Below are 24852 nucleotides of genomic sequence, written 5' to 3' on the forward strand. Positions count from 1 at the left end.
ACTAACAGCACTTGCTCCTACAGCCTGTTAAGGCTATACGGGGGATCTTTATCTTTGTCTCTGTGTGTGTGTCTCTGTGTGTGTGTCTCTGTGTGTGTCTGTCTCTGTGTCTCTCTATGTGTGTCTCTGTGTCTCTCTATGTGTGTCTCTCTGTGTCTCTCTGGGTTTGTAGTGTAGCGGTTAGCGCTACGAACCCGGCGATCCGGGTTCGTAGCGGTTAGCGCTACGAACCCGGCGATCCGGGTTCGATTCCCGATCACGGCCAACACCGGTGATAGCGATGATCTGAACCGGTCCCCTGGGCCTCCCCTAGGTCGACCCAGCCTCAAATGAGTTACCTGGTGTAGCGGTGGTGGTGTAGTAAACATCGCCACTGGGGAGACAAAGGCGGCCGGGCGTGGTGCTGCTGGCCACCCACCCCCTCGTGTGTCACAGTGCCGGTAACCTTCATAGGTGCTCGCTAACAGCACTTGCCCCTAAAGTCTGTTAAAGGCTACACGGGGGATCTTTGTCTTGTTTGTCTCTGGGTTTGTGTCTATCTCTGGGTTTAAATAAATTGGTTTTGTATGGTTTCTGTGTGTGTACGTGTCAGTGTGTATGTGGGTGTGTGTACGTGTGTGTATGTGTGTGTACGTGTGTGTGTACGTGTGGGTGTGTGTGTACGTGAGAGTGTGTGTACGTGTGGGTGTGTGTACGTGTGGGTGTGTGTACGTGTGGATGTGTGTGTGTACGTGCGAGTGTTGTGTGGGTGTGTGTGTACGTGTCAGTGTGTGTGTACGTGTGTATGTGGGTGTGTGTACGTGTGTGTGGGTGTGTGTACGTGTGTACGTGTGTATGTGTGTGTGCCCGGGGAGCGGTAGTGTAGCGGTTAGCGCTACGCTGCGCTATGAACCTAGCGACCCGGGTTCGATTCCCGCTCACGGCCAACACTAGTGACGATTATCTGAACCGGTCCCGGGCCTCCCTTAGGTCGACTCAGCCTCAAATGAGTACCTGGTGCGGTGTGTAAACATCGCCACTAGGGAGACAAAGGCGGTCGGGCGTGGTGCTGGCCACCCACCCCCTCGTGTACCGTTCCGGCCTTCATAGGTGCTCGCTAACAGCACTTGCCCCTACAGTCTGTTAAGGCTATATGGGGGATCTTTTTGTGTGCCCGGCAAAACAACCCCCCACCTCGTTGGTGCCGGGCGGCAACGAGGTGGTGGGCAGAGTCGTGGGGGGAGGGTCAACTGAGATTTGCCATTCCCTTCATGGCGTTTGTAGCCACCACAGCGGCCAATTGGGGGCTCTGGACGGGTAGGAGGGGCTGGTAACCACTTCAAATAAATTACCACTAAACCACGTAAGAAAAAACTATCTAATTAAACATTTGCCGGAGGCCCTGGGGGGACAGGCATCCATGACGTCTCCTGGCCAAACCCCAATTGGCGGAGCCAGGAGATTGAATACCTACCCTCGGGGCTCCTCCAGAAACAGCAAAGAACCACTGCGGATGGCCACGTGGAATGTTCGAACGCTCACTGCGGAGGAGAGGCTGCCACTCCTCTGTCGGGAGCTGGACCGGTACCGCCTGGATCTCTGTGGTATTCAGGAGATCCGGTGGACCGGCTCTGACTCCTGCCACCATGAGGGGTGGACAGTCCTCGACTCGGGGAAGGAGACTGCCAAACAACAGGGTGTGGCTCTTCTTCTGAACAAAGGAATGAAGGGGGCGTGGGAGCGTGGCGGTGAGGTGTGGGAAGCTGTAAGCCCCAGGCTACTTTGGGCTCGCCTTCCCATCAACCGGAGGCGAGGAGTGGTGGTCGTGGTTACTTATGCCCCCACCGAAGACGAACATCCGTGGAGGGATGCAGGCAAGGCCGATGAGTCAGATGCCTTCTATGACCTCCTGTCACAGGTGCTGGCTAAAGTGGCCCCTCGGGATAGAGTCATCTTCTTGGGTGACTTCAATGCCCGAGTTGGTCATGATACTGGCACCTGGTCTGGAGTGGTTGGAGGGCATGGGCCAGATCAGCTCAATAAGAACGGTAGGAGGCTGTTAGATTTTTGTGCAGCCCATGGGCTTGTAATTACCAACACGCTGTTCCGGCATCGGTGCATCCACACAACATCATGGATGCATGCCGGGCCCAAGCAAGAACATCTGCTGGACTACATAGTGACGGACCAACGGATGCGAGCCCATGTCCTAGACACCAGGACCTACCGTGGAGCTGATCTGCCCACTTACCATCGACTTGTCATCTGTATGATGCGCCTGCCATTCTTCCACTCCGGTGGTGGGTGTACACCCAGGACCCCGTTCAAACCCACATTGGCATGGTCTCAGCTAGCTGATGAAAGTTGCAAGCGAGAATTTCATCATCGCTTGTGGCTGGAGTTGGCATCGTCCTCCACTCCTGATGTCGAGGGGAAATGGGCGAGGTTTAGGACTGTCACTCATGCAGCTGCAATGGCTGCTTTGGGTACACGGTCCAGACCTCCCCAGAGACTCTGGCTGACAGAGGAGGTGTTCAGGCTGGCTGAGAAAAAGCGACAGGCCCACTCTAATCGTCTACAGCATCCCACGTCAGAGAATGAGGCTTACCGCAGCCTTTGCTCAGAGGTTCGAAGAGCCGTGAGGCGCTGGAAGGATGGGTGGTGGTCGTGGGTTTCTGAGGAGATGGAGTCTGCCTCAATGGCCCACGATCACAAATCGCTCTTTAATTCCATCAAAAAAGTAACTTGCAGCGCCACACCGATCACCATCATTAAAGGAAAGAGCAGTGATCCAATCTCTGACACCCAGGAACATGTTTGCAGATTTGCTGAGCATTTCTGTGAGTTCCTGGGAAAACATCGTGGGACACAGGTACATAAAGCCCACAGGTTCACAGGTACACACAGCTACACGCACACAGGTACACACAGCTACACGTACACACACAGCTATTCGTACACACACAGCTACATAGACAGGTACACACAGCTACGCAGGTACACACACACAGGTACACAGAGCTACACACACACAGGTACACACAGCTACACACGTATAGGTACACACAGCTACACACAGACAGGTACACACAGCTACACACACACACATGTACACACAACTACGCGTACACACAGCTACATAAACAGGTACACACAGCTACGCGTACACACACACACAGGTACACACACACAGCTACATACACACACAGGTGCACATGTATAGGTACACACACCTACGCGTACACACACAGGTACACATGTATAGGTACACACAGCTACGCAGGTACACACACACACACACAGGTGCACACACACAGCTACATACACACACAGGTACACATGTATAGGTACACAGCTACACGTACACACACACACAGGTACACACACACAGCTACATACACACACAGGTACACACACACACACACAGCTACATACACACACACAGGTACACACACACAGCTACATACACACACAGGTACACATGTATAGGTACACACACCTACGCGTACACACACACAGGTACACATGTATAGGTACACACACCTACGCGTACACACACACACACACGTACACACACACAGGTACACACACAGCACACGCGCGTTGCACGTTGAGTATATGCTTTATTACTGTACAGCGATGACAACTTAAGGCACCCTTTGTATTTGCTGCTACAGTGAGGGAACAAAAAGTATTTGATCCCCTGTTGATTTTGTATGTTTGTCCACTGACAAAGAAATGATCAGTCTATAATTTTAATGGTAGGTTCATTTGAACAGTGAGAGACAGAATAACAACAACAAAATCCAGAAAAACGCATGTCAAAAATGTTATAACTTGATTTGCCTTTTAATGAGGGAAATAAGTATTTGACCCCCTCTCAATCAGAAAGATTTCTGGCTCCCAGGTGTCTTTTATACAGGTAACGAGCTGAGATTAGGAGCACACTCTTAAAGGGAGTGCTCCTAATCTCAGCTTGTTACCTGTATAAAAGACACCTGTCCACAGAAGCAAGCAATCAATCAGATTCCAAACTCTCCACCATGGCCAAGACCAAAGAGCTCTCCAAGGATGTCAGGGACAAGATTGTAGACCTACACAAGGCTGGAATGGGCTACAAGACCATTGCCAAGCAGCTTGGTGAGAAGGTGACAACAGTTGGTGCGATTATTCGCAAATGGAAGAAACACAAAGGAACTGTCAATCTCCCTCGGCCTGGGGCTCCATGCAAGATCTCGCCTCGTGGAGTTGCAATGATCATGAGAACGGTGAAGAATCAGCCCAGAACTACACGGGAGGATCTTGTCAATGATCTCAAGGCAGCTGGGACCATAATCACCAAGAAAACAATTGGTAACACACTACGCCGTGAAGGACTGAAATCCTGCAGCGCCCGCAAGGTCCCCCTGCTCAAGAAAGCACATATACATGCCCGTCTGAAGTTTGCCAATGAACATCTGAATGATTCAGAGGACAACTGGGTGAAAGTGTTGTGGTCAGATGAGACCAAAATGGAGCTCTTTGGCATCAACTCAACTCGCCGTGTTTGGAGGAGGAGGAATGCTGCCTATGACTCCAAGAACACCATCCCCACCGTCAAACATGGAGGTGGAAGCATTATGCTTTGGGGGGTGTTTTTTTCTGCTAAGGGGACAGGCCAACTTCACCGCATCAAAGGGACGATGGACGGGGCCATGTACCGTCAAATCTTGGGTGAGAACCTCCTTCCCTCAGCCGGGGCATTGAAAATGGGTCGTGGATGGGTATTCCAGCATGACAATGACCCAAAACACACGGCCAAGGCTTATTATTATGTTCAAATAAACCTACCATTAATAGACTGATCATTTCTTTGTCAGTGGGCAAACGTACAAAATCACCAGGGGATCAAATACTTAATAAAGTATTAAAGCTTTCGTGACTGCATAAAATGACTCATTGGTTTGTTCAAAGACTTGTTTCCCTCACTGTAGGCAGTGAGCCGCCCCCTACTCAGCTGCTGTGCCTCTTTTCTGAAGCAACCCTGGCACGTCACTCACGATAGCGACGGATCATCGTCATCATCATCGTCGTCATCGTCGTCATCATCGTCGTCATCATCGTCGTCATCGTCGTCATCGTCGTCATCACTGTCGTCATCGTTGTCGTCATCATCGTCGTCATCATCATCATCATCGTCATCATCATCGTCATCATCGTCATCATCATCGTCATCATCATCATCATTGTCATCATCATAATCATCACGTGGAGATTTATAGCAGGCTCAGAGACACACAGAGACCCAAACTCATAGAGACCCCCAGAGATCCAGAGACCCATATAGAATCATAGAGACCCACAGAGACACTCAGAAATCTACAAAGACCCACAGAGACCAACAGAGACCCAAACTCATAGAGACTCACAGAGATCCAGAGACCCATAAATAATCATAGAGACCCACAAAGACCCCGACTCATAGAGACCCGCAGAGATCCATAGACCCATATATAATCATAGAGACCCACAGAGACACTCAGAAATCTACAAAGACCCACAGAGACCCACAGAGACGCCGACTCATAGAGACCCGCAGAGATCCATGGAGACCCATATAGAATCATAGAGACCCACAGAGACACTCAGAAAGCTACAAAGACCCACAAAGACCCCGACTCATAGAGACTCGCAGAGATCCATAGACCCATATATAATCATAGAGACCCACAGAGACACTCAGAAATCTACAAAGACCCACAGAGACCCACAGAGACCCCGACTCATAGAGACCCGCAGAGATCCAGAGACCCATATAGAATCATAGAAACCCACAGAGACACTCAGAAATCTACAAGGACCCACAGAGATCACAGAGACCCAAACTCATAGAGACCCGCAGAGATCCAGAGACCCATAAAGAATCATAGAGACCCACAGAGACACTCAGAGACCCACAGAGACACTCAGAAATCTACAAAGACCCACAGACACCCAAACTCATAGAGACCCGCAGAGATCCATGGAGACCCATATAGAATCATAGAGACCCACAGAGACACTCAGAAATCTACAAAGACCCACAGAGACCCCGACTCATAGAGACCCACAGAGATCCATAGACCCATATATAATCATAGAGACCCACAGAGACACTCAGAAATCTACAAAGACCCACAAAGACCCCGACTCATAGAGACCCGCAGAGATCCATAGACCCATATAGAATCATAGAGACCCACAGAGACACTCAGAAATCTACAAAGACCCACAGAGACCCACAGAGACCCCGACTCATAGAGACCCACACAGAGATCCATGGAGACCCATATAGAATCATAGAGACCCACAGAGACACTCAGAAATCTACAGAGACCCATACTAAACTATTTTTTTTATGTTACCAGGTAGTAAGGACCCACTCAGTTGCTGTGTAGTAGCTCTGCTGTCTGAAGCGAGCCTGATTATCACAAATTGGGTGGTCGTTATCTTCACGTGGAATTGCACAGCAGCAGGCAGATGCTCTGAACGCGTGGGTGACGTTCATTCTGAATGTGGAGGAGGAGACCCGGAAGACCCAGGATCGGGATCGAACCCACGACCTCCTGCGTACCAGGCGAGGTAGTCAACATCTCCTAGCCACCGTGATGATGATGATGATGAGAGAGAGAGACGCAGACTCCAAATCTACAACAGCAGGCGTCGTCAGGATCGGGATGGAACCCACGACCTCCTGCATACCAGGCGAGGTAGTCAACATCTCCTAGCCACCGTGATGATGATGATGAGAGAGACACGCAAACTCCAAATATTCAGGCATTGGGGTCGGGATTGAACCCACGACCTCCTGCACACCAGGCGAGGTAGTCAACATCTCCTAGCCACCGTGATGATGATGAGAGAGAGAGATGCAGACTCAAAATCTACAGCAGCAGCAGCAGGCGTCAGGGTCGGGATTGAACCCACGACCTCCTGTGTACCAGGCGAGGTAGTCAACATCTCATAGCCACCGTGGCCCTCCTCACCCTCCTGGAGACTCTGCTGGTGTCACAATGGCTGTCTCGAGTGTGGAGGTGGTGGTGGTGGAGATGGTGGAGGTGGTGGAGGTGGTGGAGGTGGTGGTGGAGGTGGTGGTGGTGGTGGTGGAGGAGGAGGTGGTGGAGGAGGAGGAGGAGGTGCTGGTGGTGGTGGTGGAGGTGGTGGTTGTGGTGGTGGTGGTGGAGGTGGTGGTGGTGGTTGTGGTGGAGGTGGTGGTGGAGGTGGTGGTGGAGGTGGTGGAGGTGGTGGTGGTGGAGGAGGTGGAGGAGGTGGTGGTGGTGGTGGAGGTGGTGGTGGTGGTGGTGGTAGACGTGGTAGTGGTGGTGGAGATGGTGGTGGAGGTGGAGGAGGTGGAGGTGGTGGTGGTGGAGGTGGTGGTGGAGGTTGTTGAGGTTGTTGAGGAGGAGGAGGCAGGTGGTTGTGGTGAAGGTTGTTGATGTTGCGCCAGAGGTGGCGGTGGCAGTTAAAAGAGTTGGCGCTGACCGAGGAGGAATTGTCTTCGCGACGAGTGTGACGAGGTGAGTCAGAGCGGCCGGCTCAGGTGTGCAGGAGGAGGAGGAGGAAGAAGAGGGCTAGGTGGTGGGTGGTTGGTCGAGACGGTTGTGCCTGCTGCTGCTGCTGTTGATGATGACGAGTTGGAGCGGAGGAGGGCGTTCTCAGCACAGAGTGCCGTGCTGAGCGTGACGAGGTGAGCCACGGCCTCACGGAGTTGAGACACCTCGTCACGCACCGCAGACACAAGGTGGGCCTTCACCAGGTCCTGGGGTATAACCACAATCACCACAATCACCGTCATCATCATCATCATCATCATCACGACAACAATCACCATCATCATCACCACCACCACAACAACAAGCACCACCACAACTATCACAATCACCACCATCATCATCACCACCACGACAACAACCACCACCATCATCAACACCACCACAACAATCACAACCACCACCATCATCACCACAACAACCACCACTACAACTATCACAATCACCACCACAATCACCACCACGACTATCACAATCACCACGACAACCACAACCACCACCATCATCACCACCACCACCACAACAACCACAACCACCACCACAACAATCACAATCACCACCATCATCACCACCACCACGACAATCACAATCACCATGGTTGTAGGTGAGTGGTGGTGGTGAATGGTGGTGAGTGGTGGTGGTGAGTATGGGTGAGTGTGGGTGGGTGATTAGTTGTGGTGAGTAGTGGTGGTGAGTGTGTGTGTGTGGTGGTGAGTGGTGGTAGGTCAGTGGTTGTAGGTGAGTGGTGGTGGTGAGTGGTGGTGAGTGGTGGTGGTGAGTGTATGGTGGTGGTGAGTATGGATGAGTGTAGGTGGGTGATTAGTTGTGGTGAGTAGTGGTGGTGAGTGTGTGTGAGTGGTGGTGAGTGTTGGTGAGTGGTGGGTGAGTGATTGTAGGTGAGTGGTGGTGGTGAGTGTGTGTGAGTGGTGGTGAGTGTTGGTGAGTGGTGGGTGAGTGGTTGTAGGTGAGTGGTGGTGGTGAGTGTGTGTGAGTGGTGGTGAGTGGTGGGTGAGTGGCTGTAGGTGAGTGGTGGTGGTGAATGGTGGTGAGTGATGGTGAGTGGCTTGTGGTGAGTGTGTGCGAGTGGTGGTGAGTGTGTGCGAGTGGTGGTGAGTGTTGGTGAGTGGTGGGTGAGTGGTTGTAGGTGAGTAGTGGTGGTGAGTGTGTGTGAGTGGTGGTGGTGAGTATAGGTGAGTGTGGGTGGGTGATGAGTTGTGGTGAGTAGTGGTGGTGAGTGTGTGTGAGTGGTGGTGAGTGTTGGTGAGTAGTGGTGGGTGAGTGGTTGTAGGTGAGTGGTGGTGGTGAATGGTGGCGAGTGGTGGTGGTGTGTTTGTGTGAGTGTAGGTGGGTGATTAGTTGTGGTGAGTAGTGGTGGGTGAGTGGTTGTAGGTGAGTGGTTGTAGGTGAGTGGTGGTGGTGAGTGGTGAGTGGTGGTGAGTAATCATACCATAGCTTGCTCAATCTTTTGATCGATGGACATTGCACCGAGTCCTGCCGATCTGAGAACCACAACCACCACCACAATCAACCACAACCACCACCACAACCATCACCACAACCACAACTACCACCACAACCAATCACAATCAATCAAAATCAACCACCATCACCACAACCACAATCAACCATGTTTAGTGACTACAACTACCATCGGTAATTTACAGAGACCCACAGACTCACACAGAGACCCACAGACTCACACAGAGACCCACAGACTCACACAGAGACCCACAGACTCACACAGAGACTCACACAGAGACCCACAGACTCACGCAGAGACCCACAGTGTCACACAGAGACCCACAGACTCACACAGAGAGCCACAGACTCACACAGAGACCCACAGACTTACACAGAGACCCACAGACTCACACAGAGACCCACAGACTCACAGAGAGACCCACAGACTCACACAGAGACCCACAGACTTACACAGAGACCCACAGACTCACACAGAGACCCACAGACTCACGCAGAGACCCACAGACTCACACAGAGAGCCACAGACTCACACAGAGAGCCACAGACTCACACAGAGACTCACGCAGAGACCCATAGACTCACACAGAGAGCCACAGACTCACACAGAGACCCACAGACTCACACAGAGACCCACAGACTCACACAGAGAACCACAGACAGCCTTCATAGGTGCTCGCTAACAGCACTTGCCCTTAAAGTCTGTTAAGGCTACACGGGGGATCTTTGTCTTTGTATGTCAGTGTGTATGTAATGAAGCGAGTGACTTTGAGTGTGTATGTATGTATGAGAGTGTGTATGAGAGTGTGTATGTGTGTGTGTTTGTGTGTGTATGTGTGAGTATGTGTGTGTATGTGTGAGTATGTGTGAGTATGCGTGTGTATGTGTGAGTATGTGTGTGTATGTGTGTGTATGTGTGTGTATGTATGTGTGTGAGTGTGTATGTGTGTGTATATGTGTGTATGTGTGTGTATGTGTGTGTATGTGCGTTGTGGGGAGCGGTAGTGTAGCGGTTAGCGTGCTGCGCTATGAACCCGGCGACCCGGGTTCGATTCCCGCTCACGGCCAACACCAGTGACGATTATCTGAACCGGTCCCGGGCCTCCCCTAGGTCGACTCAGCTTCAAATGAGTACCTGGTGCGGTGTGTAAACATTGCCACTAGGGAGACAAAGGCGGTCGGGCGTGGTGCTGGCCACCCACCCCCTCGTGTACCGTTCCGGCCTTCATAGGTGCTCGCTAACAGCACTTGCCCCTACAGTCTGTTAAGGCTATATGGGGGATCTTTGTGTGTGTACGTGTGTGTGTACGTGTGTGTGTACGTGTGTGTGTACGTGTGTGTGTACGTGTGTGTGTACGTGTGTGTGTACGTGTGTGTGTACGTGTGTGTGTACGTGTGTGTGTCCGGCAAAACAACCCCCTACCTCCTCGCGGTGCCGGACGGGCAACTCTGTCGTGGACAGTGCTGTGGGGGGAGTTCCAATTTTGATTGGCTCCTCCCCTCATGGCATATGTGTCCACCACAGGGGCTAAACGGGGGCTCTGGACGGGTGCGAGGGGCTGGTAACCCCTCCACCTTCAATTAATTACCACAAAACCACGAATTAAAGTGAAATATGTAACAACTAAGCTTGTGCCGGAGGCCCCGGGGGGCCAGGCGTCTATGACGTCTCCTGGCCAAACCCCAATTGGCGGAGCCAGGAGATTGAATACCTACCCTCGGGGCTACTCCAGAAACAACGAAAAGCCACTACGGGTGGCCACGTGGAATGTTCGAACGCTCACTGCAGAGGAGAGGCTGCCACTCCTCTGTCGGGAGCTGGACCGGTACCGCCTGGATCTATGCGGCATTCAGGAGGTCCGGTGGACCGGCTCTGGCTCCTGCCACCATGAGGGGTGGACAGTCCTCTACTCGGGGCAGCAGACTGCCAAACAACAGGGTGTGGGTCTTCTTTTGAACAAAAGAATGAAGGGGGCGTGGGAGCGTGGCGGTGAGGTGTGGGAAGCTGTAAGCCCCAGGCTACTTTGGGCTCGCCTTCCCATCAACCGGAGGCGAGGAATGGTGGTCGTGGTTACTTATGCCCCCACCGAAGATGAACATCCGTGGAGGGATGCAGGCAAAGCCGATGAGTCAGATGCCTTCTATGACCTCCTGTCACAGGTGCTGGCTAAAGTGGCCCCTCGGGATAGAGTCATCATGTTGGGTGACTTCAATGCCCGAGTTGGTCATGATACTGGCACCTGGTCTGGAGTGATTGGAGGGCATGGGCCAGATCAGCTCAATAACAACGGTAGGAGGCTGCTAGATTTTTGTGCAGCCCATGGGCTTGTAATTACCAACACGCTGTTCCGGCATCGGCGCATCCACACAACATCATGGATGCATGCCGGGTCCAAGCAAGAACATCTGCTGGACTACATAGTGACGGACCAGCGAATGCGAGCCCATGTCCTTGACACCAGGACCTACCGTGGAGCTGATCTGCCCTCTGACCATCGACTAGTCATCTGTAAGATACGCCTGCCATTCTTCCACTCCGGTGGTGGGTGTACACCCAGGACCCCATTCCAACCTAAAGTGGCCTGGTCTCAGTTATCTGATGAAAGTTGCAAGCGAGAATTTCATCATCGCTTGCGGCTGGGATTGGCATCGTCCCCGACTCCTCCTGATGTCGAGGGTAAATGGGCGAGGTTTAGGACTGTGACTCATGCAGCTGCAATGGCGGCTTTGGGTACGCGGTCCAGACCTCCCCAGACACCCTGGATGACAGAGGAGTTGTTCAGGATGGTTGAGAAAAAGCGACAGGCCCACTGTCATCGGCTACAGAATCCCACGTCAGAGAATGAGGAGGCTTACCGCAGCCTTCGCTCGGAGGTTCGGAGAGCCGTGAGGCACTGCAAGGATGGGTGGTGGTCGCGGGTTGCTGAGGAGATGGAGTCTGCCTCAGTGGCCCGTGATCACAAATCGCTATTTAACTCCATCAAAAAAGTAACCTGCAGCGCCACACCTATTACCATCATTAGGGGAAAAAACGGTGATCCAATTTCCGACCCCCAGGAACAGGTTTGCAGATTTGCTGAGCATTTCTGTGAGGTCCTGGGGGAGGGAAAATCCCACAGCCAGGAAAACATCGTGGCACAAAGTGAGGATGACCCTGCTGAGGCTGCGGTGCCTCAAATATTGGATGAAGTCACCCCCTGTGAGTGGCTGGCTGAGGTGCCATCTGCTGAGGAAGTATTGAAGGCGATCCGGAGTCTGAGACCAGGAAAGGCAGCGGGCAGAGATGATCTCCCAAGCGAAATGCTGAGGGAGGGTGGCGTTTGTGCACAGACTGCCCTATATGACATCATAACAACAGTCTGGACCACTGGACGGGTTCCGCAGGATTGGAAGGATGCCCTGGTGGTCCCCCTTTTTAAGAAGGGGGACCGCACAGACTGTAACAACTACAGGGGCATCTCACTCCTCAGTGTGCCGGGAAAGGTCCTGGCAAGGATTATTCAGCATCGCCTTGCCAGGCACGCTGAGGAGAGGCTTGCGGAGCCCCAATGCGGTTTCAGGAAAGGGCGGTCCTGCACAGATGCCATATTTTCTGTCCGTCTGCTACAGCAGAGGTGTAGGGAATTCCAACAAGACCTACATCTCTGCTTTATTGACCTGGTCAAGGCCTATGATACAATCAGTAGGCCTGGGCTCTGGGTCGTTCTTCGTGCTTTTGGAGTACCTGACCCTCTGCTCACGATCATTAAGGACCTTCATGATGGTGAGCGGGCCCGGGTAAAACTACGTGGCCGGGAGTCAGAGCCATTCCCTGTACACCTTGGGGTGCGACAGGGATGTCCTCTGGCTCCCACATTATTTAACATCTATTTTGACCACGTAGTTCGTGAAGCCTTCAATAGCTGTACCGGGGGAATCTCCATATGGTACAGATATAATGGGAGGCTAATCGATGCCCGGGTGCGGTCAAGGGATGGCTCCCTATTGCTCAACCACGTTATGTATGCTGATGACTTGGTAATAGCTGCTCAGTCAGAGGAGGAGTTGGAGACGCTGCTGCTGAGACTGGAGCGTGCCACTAAGAGGTGGGGCCTTACCATCAGCCCCACCAAAACTAAGCACCTGCCTGGGTATTTTGTACCATCGGATACTCCACCCCCACAACTCCCAATCGGTGATGGGGCAGTTGTGGAGAGAGTGGAGAGTTTCCCGTACCTGGGCAGTGTGCTTATGACTGGCTCCAGTTTAACAGCAGAGGTCTCACTCCGAATCAGTCGAGCGGCAATATCTTTTCATCGGTTGCGTAACGCTGTGTGGAAGCTACCTGGTCTGTCGCTCCGCACTAAGCTTCAGGTCTTCTCGGCCACGGTCATTCCCTCCCTTCTCTACGCTTGCGAAACGTGGACCCCCCTAATGGAACATCTTCGCCGGTTAGAAACATTTAGGCTGACCTGCCTACGATCCATCCTGGGTTTAACCAGACTGGATTGTGTGAGGAGCTCACAAATCCTTGAAAGATCTGGGCAGGGTCCCATCGGTGAGCTCCTCCGGCAGGCAAGGCTGCGATGGCTGGGTCATGTAGCCCGCATGCCCAGCCACCGCATGCCGAAACAGCTTTTGTTTGGCCGGATTGAGGGGGCTAAGCGGGCGCGGCACGGGCTAGAGAAGAGATGGAGTGATGTGGTACAGGAGGACGTGGAGCTGAGTGGACTTGCCGATGACTGGTACCAGCGGTGTCAAGATCGGCCTCTGTGGAGGAGGCTCGTGAAGGATGCTACTGGGCAGTTGGAGGCAGTCGCCCCCAACAACAACGGAGGGCGGAGGAGCGACGCTCACAACAGCGAGCGGAGCGCCGGGTGGCTAAAGCACAGCAGGTTGGCACAGTAGGGGGCACAGGTGGTGCATCAGCCCGTCATCTCAGTCAGTCGACCCGTGGCACCTGGGTCTGCCCCGTGACCTCCTGCCAGCGGGCGTTCGACACTTCACGTGGCCTCAGGGTGCACATAGCCTGGCACAAGCGTCGTGGTGACGTCACCGCCACTTAGTGGCGAATGGCGGTTGTTGTGTTGTGTACGTGTGTGTGTACGTGTGTGTGTACGTGTGTGTGTGTGTGTGTACCATCATTAGGGGAAAAAAAGGTGATCCAATCTCCGACCCCCAGGAACAGGTTTGCAGATTTGCTGAGCATTTCTGTGAGGTCCTGGGGGAGGGAAAATCCCTCAGCCAGGAAAACATCGTGGCACAAAGTGAGGATGACCCTGCTGAGGCTGCGGTGCCTCAAATATTGGAAGAAGTCACCCCCTGTGAGTGGCTGGCTGAGGTGCCATCTGTTGAGGAAGGACTGAAGGCGATCCGGAGTCTGAGACCAGGAAAGGCAGCGGGCAGAGATGATCTCCCAAGCGAAATGCTGAGGGAGGGTGGCGTTTGTGCACAGACTGCCCTATATGACATCATAACAACGGTCTGGCCGCTGGTGGTCCCCCTCTTTAAGAAGGGGGACCGCACAGACTGTAACAACTACAGGGGCATCTCACTCCTCAGTGTGGGAAAGGTCCTGGCAAGGAGAGGCTTGTGGAGCCCCAATGCGGTTTCAGGAAAGGGCGGTCCTGCACAGATGCCATATTTCCTGTCCGTCTGCTACAGCAGAGGTGTAGGGAATTCCAACAAGACCTACATCTCTGCTTTATTGACCTGTCAAGGCCTATGATACCATCAGTAGGCCTGGGCTCTGGGTCGTTCTTCGTGCTTTTGGAGTACCTGACCCTCTGCTCACGATCATTAAGGACCTTCATGATGGTGAGCGGGCCCGGGTAAAACTATGTGGCCGGGAGTCAGAGCCATTCCCTGTACACCTTGGGGTGCGACAGGGATGTCCTCTGGCTCACACATTATTTAACATCTATTTTGACCACGTAGTTCGTGAAGCCTTCAATAGCTGTACCGGGGGAATCTCCATATGGTACAGATATAATGGGAGGCTGATCGATGCCCGGGTGCGGTCAAGGGATGGCTCCCTATTGGTCAACCACGTTATGTATGCTGATGATTTGGTAATAGCTGCTCACTCAGAGGAGGAGTTGGAGACGCTGCTGCTGAGACTGGAGCGTGCCACTAAGAGGTGGGGCCTTACCATCAGCCCCACCAAAACTAAGCACCTGCCTGGGTATTTTGTACCATCGGACACTCCACCCCCACAACTCCCAATCGGTGATGGGGCAGTTGTGGAGAGAGTGGAGAGTTTCCCATACCTGGGTAGTGTGCTTATGACTGGCTCCAGTTTAACAGCAGAGGTCTCACTCCGAATCAGTCGAGCGGCAATATCTTTTCATCGGTTGCGTAACGCTGTGTGGAAGCTACCTGGTCTGTCGCTTCGCACTAAGCTTTAGGTCTTCTCGGCCACGGTCATTCCCTCCCTTCTCTACGCTTGCGAAACGTGGACCCCCCTAATGGAACATCTTCGCCGGTTAGAAACATTTAGGCTGGCCTGCCTACGATCCATCCTGGGTTTAACCAGACTGGATTGTGTGAGGAGCTCACAAATCCTTGAAAGATCTGGGCAAGGTCCCATCGGTGAGCTCCTCCGGCGGGCAAGGCTGCGATGGCTGGGTAATGTAGCCCGCATGCCCAGCCAACGCATGCCGAAACAGCTTTTGTTCGGCCGGATTGAGGGGGCTAAGCGGGCGCGGCACGGGCTAGAGAAGAGATGGAGTGATGTGGTACAGGAGGACGTGGAGCTGAGTGGACTTGGCGATGACTGGTACCAGCGGTGTCAAGATCGACCTCTGTGGAGGAGGCTCGTGAAGGATGCTACTGGGCAGTTGGAGGTAGTCGCCCTCCAACAACAACGGAGGGCGGAGGAGCGACGCTCACAACAACGAGCGGAGCGCCGGGTGGCTAAAGCACAGCAGGTTGGCACAGTAGGGGGCACAGGTGGTGCATCAGCCAGTCATCTCAGTCAGTCGACCCGTGGCACCTGGGTCTGCCCCGTGACCTCCTGCCAGCGGGCGTTCGACACTTCACGTGGCCTTAGGGTGCACATAGCCTGGCACAAGCGTCGTGGTGACGTCACCACCACTTAGTGGCGAATGGCGGTTGTTGTTGTTGTGTGTATATGTGTGTGAGTGTGTATGTGTGTGTATGTGTGTATGTATGCGTGTATGTGTGTATGTATGCGTGTATGTATGCGTGTATGTGTGTGTATGCGTGTATGTGTGTGTGTATGCGTGTATGTGTGTGTGTGTATGTGTGTGTGTCTGTGTGTGTATGTGTGTATGTATGTGTATGTAGTGTGTGTATGTAGTGTGTGTATTTGTGTGTATGTGTGTGTATGTGTGTGTGTGTCTGTGTGTAAGTGTGTGTGTAATGAAGTGAGTGATTGTGAGTGTGTGTATATGTGTGTGTGTATATGTGTGTGTATTTGTGTGTGTGTAATGAAGTGAGTGATTGTGAGTGTGTATGTGTGTGTATGTCTGTGTGTATGTGTGTGTGTAATGAAGTGAGTGATTGTGAGTGTGTATGTGTGTGTGTAATGAAGTGAGTGATTGTGAGTGTGTGTATGTGTGTGTGTGTATATGTGTGTGTATTTGTGTGTGTGTAATGAAGTGAGTGATTGAGTGTGTATGTGTGTGTATGTGTGTGTATGTGTGTGTATGTGTGTGTATGTGTGTGTATGTGTGTGTAATGAAGTGAGTGATTGTGAGTGTGTATGTGTGTGTATGTCTGTGTGTATGTGTGTGTGTAATGAAGTGAGTGATTGTGAGTGTGTATGTGTGTATGTGTGTGTGTAATGAAGTGAGTGATTGTGAGTGTGTATGTGTGTGTGTATGTGTGTGTGTGTAATGAAGTGAGTGATTGTGAGTGTGTGTGTGTATGTGTGTGTATGTGTGTGTATGTGTGTGTGTAATGAAGTGAGTGATTGTGAGTGTGTATGTGTGTGTATGTGTGTGTGTATGTGTGTGTGTAATGAAGTGAGTGATTGTGAGTGTGTATGTGTGTGTATGTGTGTATGTGTGTATGTGTGTGTGTAATGAAGTGAGTGATTGTGAGTTCTGGCCTCACCTCCCCGTGTAATTTCATCCCGACACAGGAGTTGGTGTTCAACGACTCACAACAACAACACTCACACACAGACACAGACAAAGCTCCCCGTGTAGCCTCTACAGACTGCTGGGGCAAGTGCTGTTAGTAGCGAGTAGCAGCAGCTATGAAGGTAGACACAGACAAAGGTCCCCCGTGTAGCCTCTACAGACTGTAGGGGCAAGTGCCGTTAGTAGCGAGTAGCAGCAGCAGCTATGAAGGTAGACACAGACAAAGGTCCCCCGTGTAGCCTCTACAGACTGCTGGGGCAAGTGCTGTTAGTAGCGAGTAGCAGCACCTATGAAGGTAGACACAGACAAAGATCCCCCGTCCAGCCTGTAACAGACTGTAGGGGCAAGTGCTATTAAGCGAGCACCGCCTATGAAGGCTACCGGCACTGTGGCACACGAGGGGGTGGGTGGCTACCAGCACCACGCCCGGCCGCCTTTGTCTCCCCCAGTGGCGATGTTCACATACACACACTGTGTCTCTGTGATAGTGTGCCAGTGTGTTTCACAAGCGTGCTGTGAAAGCCTCCTTGTTTGCATTTGGCTGGCAGGCTTGCACGCTGACACACACACACGCGTACACACTCACCCACCTACTCACTCACCTACTCACTCATCCACTCATTCATTCACCCATCCACTCATTCACTCACCCACTTACTCATCCACTCATTCACTCACCAACCTACTCACCCATCCACTCATTTATTCACCTATCCACTCATTCACTCACCCATCCACTCATTCACTCACCCACCTACTCACTCATCCACTCATTCACTCACCCACCTACTCATTCACTCACCCACCTACTCACCCGTCCACTCATTCACTCACCTATCCACTCATTCACTCACCCACCTACTCATTCACTCACCCACCAACTCACACACTCACCCACACTCACCCACCTTCTAACTCACCTACTCATTCACTCACCCATCCACTAATTTCCTCACCCAATCATTCATCCACCCACTCATTCACTCACCCACTAATTCACTCACCCACCTACTTATTCATTCACCCACCCCCTCTCTCACCAACTCACTCACCCACACCAACTCACTCACGCCCTCTCTCACAAACTCACTCACCCCCTCTCTCACAAACTCACTAACCCACACTCACCAACTCACTCACCAACTCACTCACCCACACTCACCAACTCACTCACCCACACTCACCAACTCATTCACCCCTCTCTCACCAACTCACTCACCCACACTGACCAACTCACTCACCCACACTCACCAACTCACTCACCCACACTCACCAACTCACTCACCCACACTCACAAACTCACTCACCAACTCACTCACCGACTCACCCACCCCCTCTCTCACCAACTCACTCACCCACACTCACCAACTCACCCACCAACTCACCCACCAACTCACCCCTCCACCCCGTCACTCACCAACTCACTCACCAACTCACTCACCAACTCACCCCTCCACCCCATCACTCACCAACTCACCCACCAACTCACTCACCAACTTACCCACCCACACTCAGCAACTCACTCACCAACTCACTCACCAACTCACTCACCCACCAACTCACCCCTCCACCCCGTCAGTCACCAACTCACCCACCAACCCACTCACCAACTCACTCACCAACTCACTCACCAACTCACCCACCCACACTCACCCCTCCACCCCGTCACTCACCAAATCACCCACCAACTCACTCGCCAACTCACTCACCAATTCACCCACCCACACTCACCAACTCACCCACCAACTCACCCACCAACTCACCCCTCCACCCCGTCACTCACCAACTCACCCACCAACTCACTCACCAACTCACCCACCAACTCACCCACCAACTCACTCACCAACTCACTCACCAACTCACCCACCAACTCACTCACCAACTCACCCACCAACTCACTCACCAACTCACCCACCAACTCACCCCTCCACCCCGTCACTCACCAAATCACCCACCAACTCACTCGCCAACTCACTCACCAATTCACCCACCCACACTCACCAACTCACCCACCAACTCACCCCTCCACCCCGTCACTCACCAACTCATCCACCAACTCACCCACCAACTCACCCACCAACTCACCCACCAACTCACCCACCAACTCACCCACCAACTCACTCACCAACTCACCCACCAACTCACCCACTCAATCACCAACTCACCCACCCACTCACCCACCAACTCACTCACCAACTCACTCACCAACTCACCCACTCAATCACCAACTCACCCACCAACTCACCCACCAACTCACTCACCCACTCAATCACCAACTCACCCACCAACTCACCCACCAACTCACCCACCAACTCACTCACCAACTCACCCACCAACTCACCCACCAACTCACTCACCAACTCACCCACCAATTCACCCACCAACTCACTCACCAACTCACCCACCAACTCACTCACCAACTCACCCCTCCACCCCGTCACTCACCAACTCACCCACCAACTCACCCACAAACTCACCAACTCACCCACCAACTCACCCACCAACTCACTCACCCACTCACCCACCAACTCACTCACCAACTCACCCACCAACTCACCCACCAACTCACCCACCAACTCACCCACCAACTCACTCACCAAATCACCCACCAACTCACTCACCAACTCACTCACCAACTCACTCACCAACTCACCCACTCACTCACCAACTCACCGGGGTTCGGCTTGCCTGGCTCCGCGAGGGGACCGCAGACCCCCGAGTGTTGCCGGGGGTGACGAGGGGGCCCCAGACCCCCCAGGGAACACAAACCCCTCGCTGGGGGTCCCGGACCCCCCAGGGAACACAAACACCTCGCTGGGGGTCCCCTTCAGCTGCAGCGGGGCAGGGCGGCGCCTCTGGCTCAGGGTCCCCTTGGCGAGGGGGTCCAGGGTCCCTTTGACGAGGGGGTCCAGGGTCCCCTTGACGAGGGGGTCCAGGGTCCCCTTGACGAGGGGGTCCAGGGTCCCCTTGACGAGGGGGTCCAGGGTCCCCTTGACGAGGGGGTCCAGGGTCCCCTTGACGAGGGGGTCCAGGGTCCCCTTGACGAGGGGGTCCAGGGTCCCCTTGACGAGGGGGTCCAGGGTCCCCTTGACGAGGGGGTCCAGGGTCCCCTTGACGAGGGGGTCCAGGGTCCCCTTGACGAGGGGGTCCAGGGTCCCCTTGACGAGGGGGTCCAGGGTCCCCTTAGCGAGGGGGTCCTGGGTCCCCTTGGTAAGGGGGTCCTGGGTCCCCTTAGCGAGAGGGTCCAGGGTCCCCTTGGCGAGGGGGTCCAGGGTCCCCTTGACGAGGGGGTTCAGGGTCCCCTTGGCGAGGCGGTCCAGGGTCCCCTTGACGAGGGGGTCCAGGGTCCCCTTGGCGAGGGGGTCCAGGGTCCCCTTGGTGAGGGGGTCACAGAGACCCCAGCGGGGTCCAGGGGGGGGCTGTGAGGGATATGGGGGGAGGGGACAGGGATAGCTGATGATGATGATGCAGCTGATGATGATGATGTTCATGTAGCCGATGATGATGTTGATGTAGCTGATGATGATGTTGATGTAGCTGATGATGATGATGTAGCTGATGGTGATGTTGTAGCTGATGGTGATGTTGTAGCTGATGATGATGTTGTAGCTGATGGTGATGATGATGCAGATGATGATGATGATGTAGCTGATGATGATGTTGTAGCTGATGGTGATGTTGTAGCTGATGATGATGTTGTAGCTGATAGTGATGATGATGCAGATGATGATGTTGTAGCTGATGATGATGTTGTAGCTGATGATGATGTTGTAGCTGATGATGATGTTGTAGCTGATGATGATGTTGTAGCTGATGATGTAGCTGATGATGTTGTAGCTGATGATGATGATGTAGCTGATGATGATGCAGCTGATGATGATGCAGCTGATGATGATGCAGCTGATGATGATGTAGCTGATGATGATGTAGCTGAAGATGATGATGTAGCTGATGGTGATGTTGTAGCTGATGATGATGTTGTAGCTGATGGTGATGATGATGCAGATGATGATGATGATGATGTAGCTGATGATGATGTTGTAGCTGATGGTGATGTTGTAGCTGATGATGTTGTAGCTGATGGTGATGATGATGCAGATGATGATGTTGTAGCTGATGATGTTGTAGCTGATGATGATGTTGTAGCTGATGATGATGTTGTAGCTGATGATGATGTAGCTGATGATGTAGCTGATGATGATGTAGCTGATGATGATGATGTTGTAGCTGATGATGATGATGTAGCTGATGATGATGTAGCTGATGATGATGATGTAGCTGTTGATGATGATGTAGCTGATGATGATGATGTAGCTGATAATGATGTAGCTGATGATGGTGATGTAGCTGATGATGATGATGTAGCTGATGATGATGTTGTAGCTGATGATGATGTAGCTGATGATGATGTAGCTGATGATGATGTAGCTGATGATGATGTAGCTGATGATGATGTAGCTGATGATGACGATGCAGCTGATGATGACGATGCAGCTGATGATGTAGCTGATGATGATGTTGTAGCTGGTGATGTTGTATCTGATGATGATGCAGCTGATGATGATGTAGCTGATGATGATGATGTAGCTGATGATGATGATGATGTAGCTGATGATGATGTAGCTGATGATGATGATGTAGCTGATGATGATGTAGCTGATGATGATGATGTAGCTGATGATGATGATGTAGCTGATGATGATGATGTAGCTGATGATGATGATGTCGCTGATGATGATGTAGCTGATGATGTAGCTGATGATGATGATGATGATGTAGCTGATGATGATGCTGATGATGTAGCTGCTGATGATGCTGATGATTTAGCTGATGATGATGCAGCTGATGATGATGTTGTAGCTGATGATGCAGCTGATGATGTAGCTGATGATGTAGCTGATCATGATGATGTAGCTGATGATGATGATGTAGCTGATGATGATGTAGCTGATGATGATGATGTAGCTGATGATGATGATGTAGCTGATGATGATGATGTAGCTGATGATGATGATGTAGCTGATGATGCAGCTGATGATGTAACTGATGATGATGTAGCTGATGATGATATAGCTGATAATGATGCAGCTTATGATGTAGCTGATGATGGTGATGTAGCTGATGATGATGATGTAGCTGATGATGCTGATGATGTAGCTGATGATGATGATGCAGCTGATGATGTAGCTGATGATGATATTGTAGCTGGTGATGTTGTAGATGATGATGATGTAGCTAATGATGATGTAGCTAATGATGATGATGTAGCTGATGATAATGATGATGTAGCTGATGATGATGTAGCTGATGATGTAGCTGATGATGATGCAGCTGATGATGTAGCTGATGATGATGCAGCTGATGATGTAGCTGATGATGATGATGATGTAGCTGATGATGATGATGCAGCTGATGATGATGCAGCTGATGATGTAGCTGATGATGTAGCTGATGATGATGCAGCTGATGATGATGCAGCTGATGCTGATGATGTAGCTGATGATGATGTTGTAGCTGATGATGATGCAGCTGATGATGATGATGTAGCTGATGATGTAGCTGATGATGATGATGCAGCTGATGATGATGTAGCTGATGATGTAGCTGATGATGATGCAGCTGATGATGATGATTCAGCTGATGATGATGCAGCTAATGATGATGATGATGCTGATGATGATGTAGCTGATGATGATGTAGCTGATGATGATGATGATGTAGCTGATAATGCAGGTGATTGATGTTGTAGCTGATGATGATGTTGTAGCTGATGATGTAGCTGATGATGATGATGTAGCTGATAATGTAGGTGATTGATGTTGTAGCTGATGATGATGATGTAGCTGATGATGATGTAGCTGGTGATGTAGCTAATAATGATGATGATGATGATGTAGCTGATGATGATGATGTAGCTCATAATGTAGGTGATAATGTTGTAGCTGATGATGATGTTGTGGCTGATGATGATGTTGTAGCTGGTGATGATGATGTTGTAGCTGGCGATGATGATGCCGTGGCTGATATGGGAGTTGCAGTGGTTATGGAAGTTGTTGTCGTGGTGGTTGATGTGGTGGTGGTTGTTGAGGTTGTTGTTGAAGTGGTGGTGGTTATTGTTGTTGTTGTTGAAGTGGTGGTGGTTGTTGAGGTTGTTGGTGAAGTGGTGGTGGTTGTTGTGGTTGTTGTTGAAGTGGTGGTGGTTGTTGAGGTTTTTGCTGAAGTGGTGGTGGTTGTTGTGGTTGTTGCTGAAGTGGTGGTGGTTGTTGTGGTTGTTGTTGTTGAAGTGGTGGTGGTTGTTGAGGTTTTTGCTGAAGTGGTGGTGGTTGTTGAGGTCGTTGTTGAAGTGGTGGTTGTTGAGGTTGTTGTAGTTGTTGAAGTGGTGGTGCTTGTTGAGGTTGTTGTTGAAGTGGTGGTGGTTGTTGAGGTTGTTGTAGTTGTTGAAGTGGTGGTGGTTGTTGAGGTTGTTGTAGTTGTTGAAGTGGTGGTGGTGGTTGTTGAGGTCGTTGTTGAAGTGATTGTGGAGGTTGATGTTGAAGTGGTTGTTGAGGTTGTTGTTGAAGGTTGTGGTGGTTGTGGTGGTTGTTGTCGTGGTGGTGGTTGTTGTGGTGGTGGTTGTGGTGGTGGTTGTGCCTCTCTCTCGCTGAACTCCACGCACGCCCACCGCCCTCTCCTCCCCGTGGTTGTTGTTGTTGTTGTTGCTGCTGTGGTTGTTGTTGTTGCTGCTGTGGTTGTTGTTGTTGTTGTCGAGTCGAGGCGAACGACGCGGAAGAGGCGAGCTGACGAGGTGTGGGGGGCAGCCGCCGGGAGGTCTCCCACGACCCCTCCCCTCATCATCATCATCAGCTGATGATGATGACGATCAGCAGCAGCTGATGATGATAACAATGGTGGTGGACCACGTGGTGATGGTGGTGGACCACGTGGTGATGGTGGACCACGTGATGATGGTGGTGGTGGACCACGTGGTGATGGTGGTGGTGGACCACGTGGTGATGGAGGTGGATCACGTGGTGATGGTGGTGGTGGAAAACGTGGTGATGGTGGTGAACCACGTGGTGTTGGTGGTGGAGGAAAACGTGGTGATGGTGGTGGAACACGTGGTGATGGTGGTGGTGGTGGACCACGTGGTGATGGTGGAACACGTGGTGATGGTGGTGGACCACGTGGTGGTGGACCAGGTGGTGAGCACGTGACACGGACAGACAGCGAGAGACGTGGATCCCGTGCGAGTCGAGAGAGAGTTGAGTTGTGGCTCGCTGCGCTCAGCAGGCAGGGTGGGTGGGTGGCTGGGGGGGGTAGTCGCCACCCACCAGGGGGTGGGTGGGGGAGGTGGGGGGTAGTGGGTGGTGGGGGTCGTGGGTGGGTCGGGGTGTAATTATGGACACGGCCAATTAGCGGGCAGCCAATCGGCGTGCGGATCAATTTCATTCATGACGTCTCTGGCCCTGTGTGTACCACGTGTTCATCTCTCTCTCGCTGCGATTCATATCAACACCGTGGTCTTATCCACTGCTGGATGAGGATCATCAATGTGACGACGATGACGTCACTAGCCCAGTGTGTACCACGTGTTAATCTCTCTCTCGCTGTGATTCATATCAACACCGTGGTCTTATCCACTGCTGGATGAGGATCGTCAATGTGACGACGATGACGTCACTAGCCCTGTGTGTACCACGTGTTCATCTCTCTCTCGCTGTGATTCATATCAACACCGTGGTCTTATCCACTGCTGGATG

General features: G+C 52.1%; 1 protein-coding gene across 2 annotated transcripts; it reads right to left on the bottom strand.

The window, feature by feature from the left end:
* Positions 1 to 4611: 4611 nt before the first annotated feature.
* Positions 4612 to 24424, bottom strand: LOC142922598 (uncharacterized). Of its 2 annotated transcripts, XM_076063416.1 has the most exons (4): positions 23744 to 24423; positions 19787 to 20532; positions 8995 to 9046; positions 4612 to 7756 (listed from the first exon to the last, which is right to left on the bottom strand). In XM_076063416.1, the coding sequence occupies exons 1-4, from the start codon at positions 23951 to 23953 to the stop codon at positions 7520 to 7522; spliced, it is 1245 nt and encodes a 414-aa protein (XP_075919531.1). In that variant the 5' UTR covers positions 23954 to 24423; the 3' UTR covers positions 4612 to 7519. The 2 variants fall into 2 exon arrangements, with proteins under 2 accessions (XP_075919531.1, XP_075919532.1); XM_076063417.1 differs by lacking the exon at positions 8995 to 9046 and having other exon boundaries at positions 7668 to 7756; positions 23744 to 24424.
* Between the last annotated feature and the right edge of the window lie 428 nt (positions 24425 to 24852).

Source organism: Petromyzon marinus, unplaced genomic scaffold (assembly GCF_048934315.1).
Source record: "Petromyzon marinus isolate PM22_M1 ecotype Great Lakes invasive population unplaced genomic scaffold, UKy_Petmar_22M1.pri1.0 PM_Scaffold_113, whole genome shotgun sequence".
Classification (NCBI taxonomy): domain Eukaryota; kingdom Metazoa; phylum Chordata; class Hyperoartia; order Petromyzontiformes; family Petromyzontidae; genus Petromyzon; species Petromyzon marinus.

What these genes read in the sequence shown, in the direction of transcription:
- LOC142922598 (XM_076063416.1), bottom strand. Translation starts at nt 23,953, where the DNA reads ATGATGATGATGAGGGGAGGGGTCGTGGGAGACCTCCCGGCGGCTGCC. An exon ending in TGGAGTTCAGCGAGAGAGAG is followed by an intron (nt 20,533 to 23,743) that starts GCACAACCACCA and finishes TATCCCTCACAG; the next exon opens with CCCCCCCCTGGACCCCGCTG. An exon ending in AAAAGATTGAGCAAGCTATG is followed by an intron (nt 7,757 to 8,994) that starts GTATGATTACTC and finishes GTTATACCCCAG; the next exon opens with GACCTGGTGAAGGCCCACCT.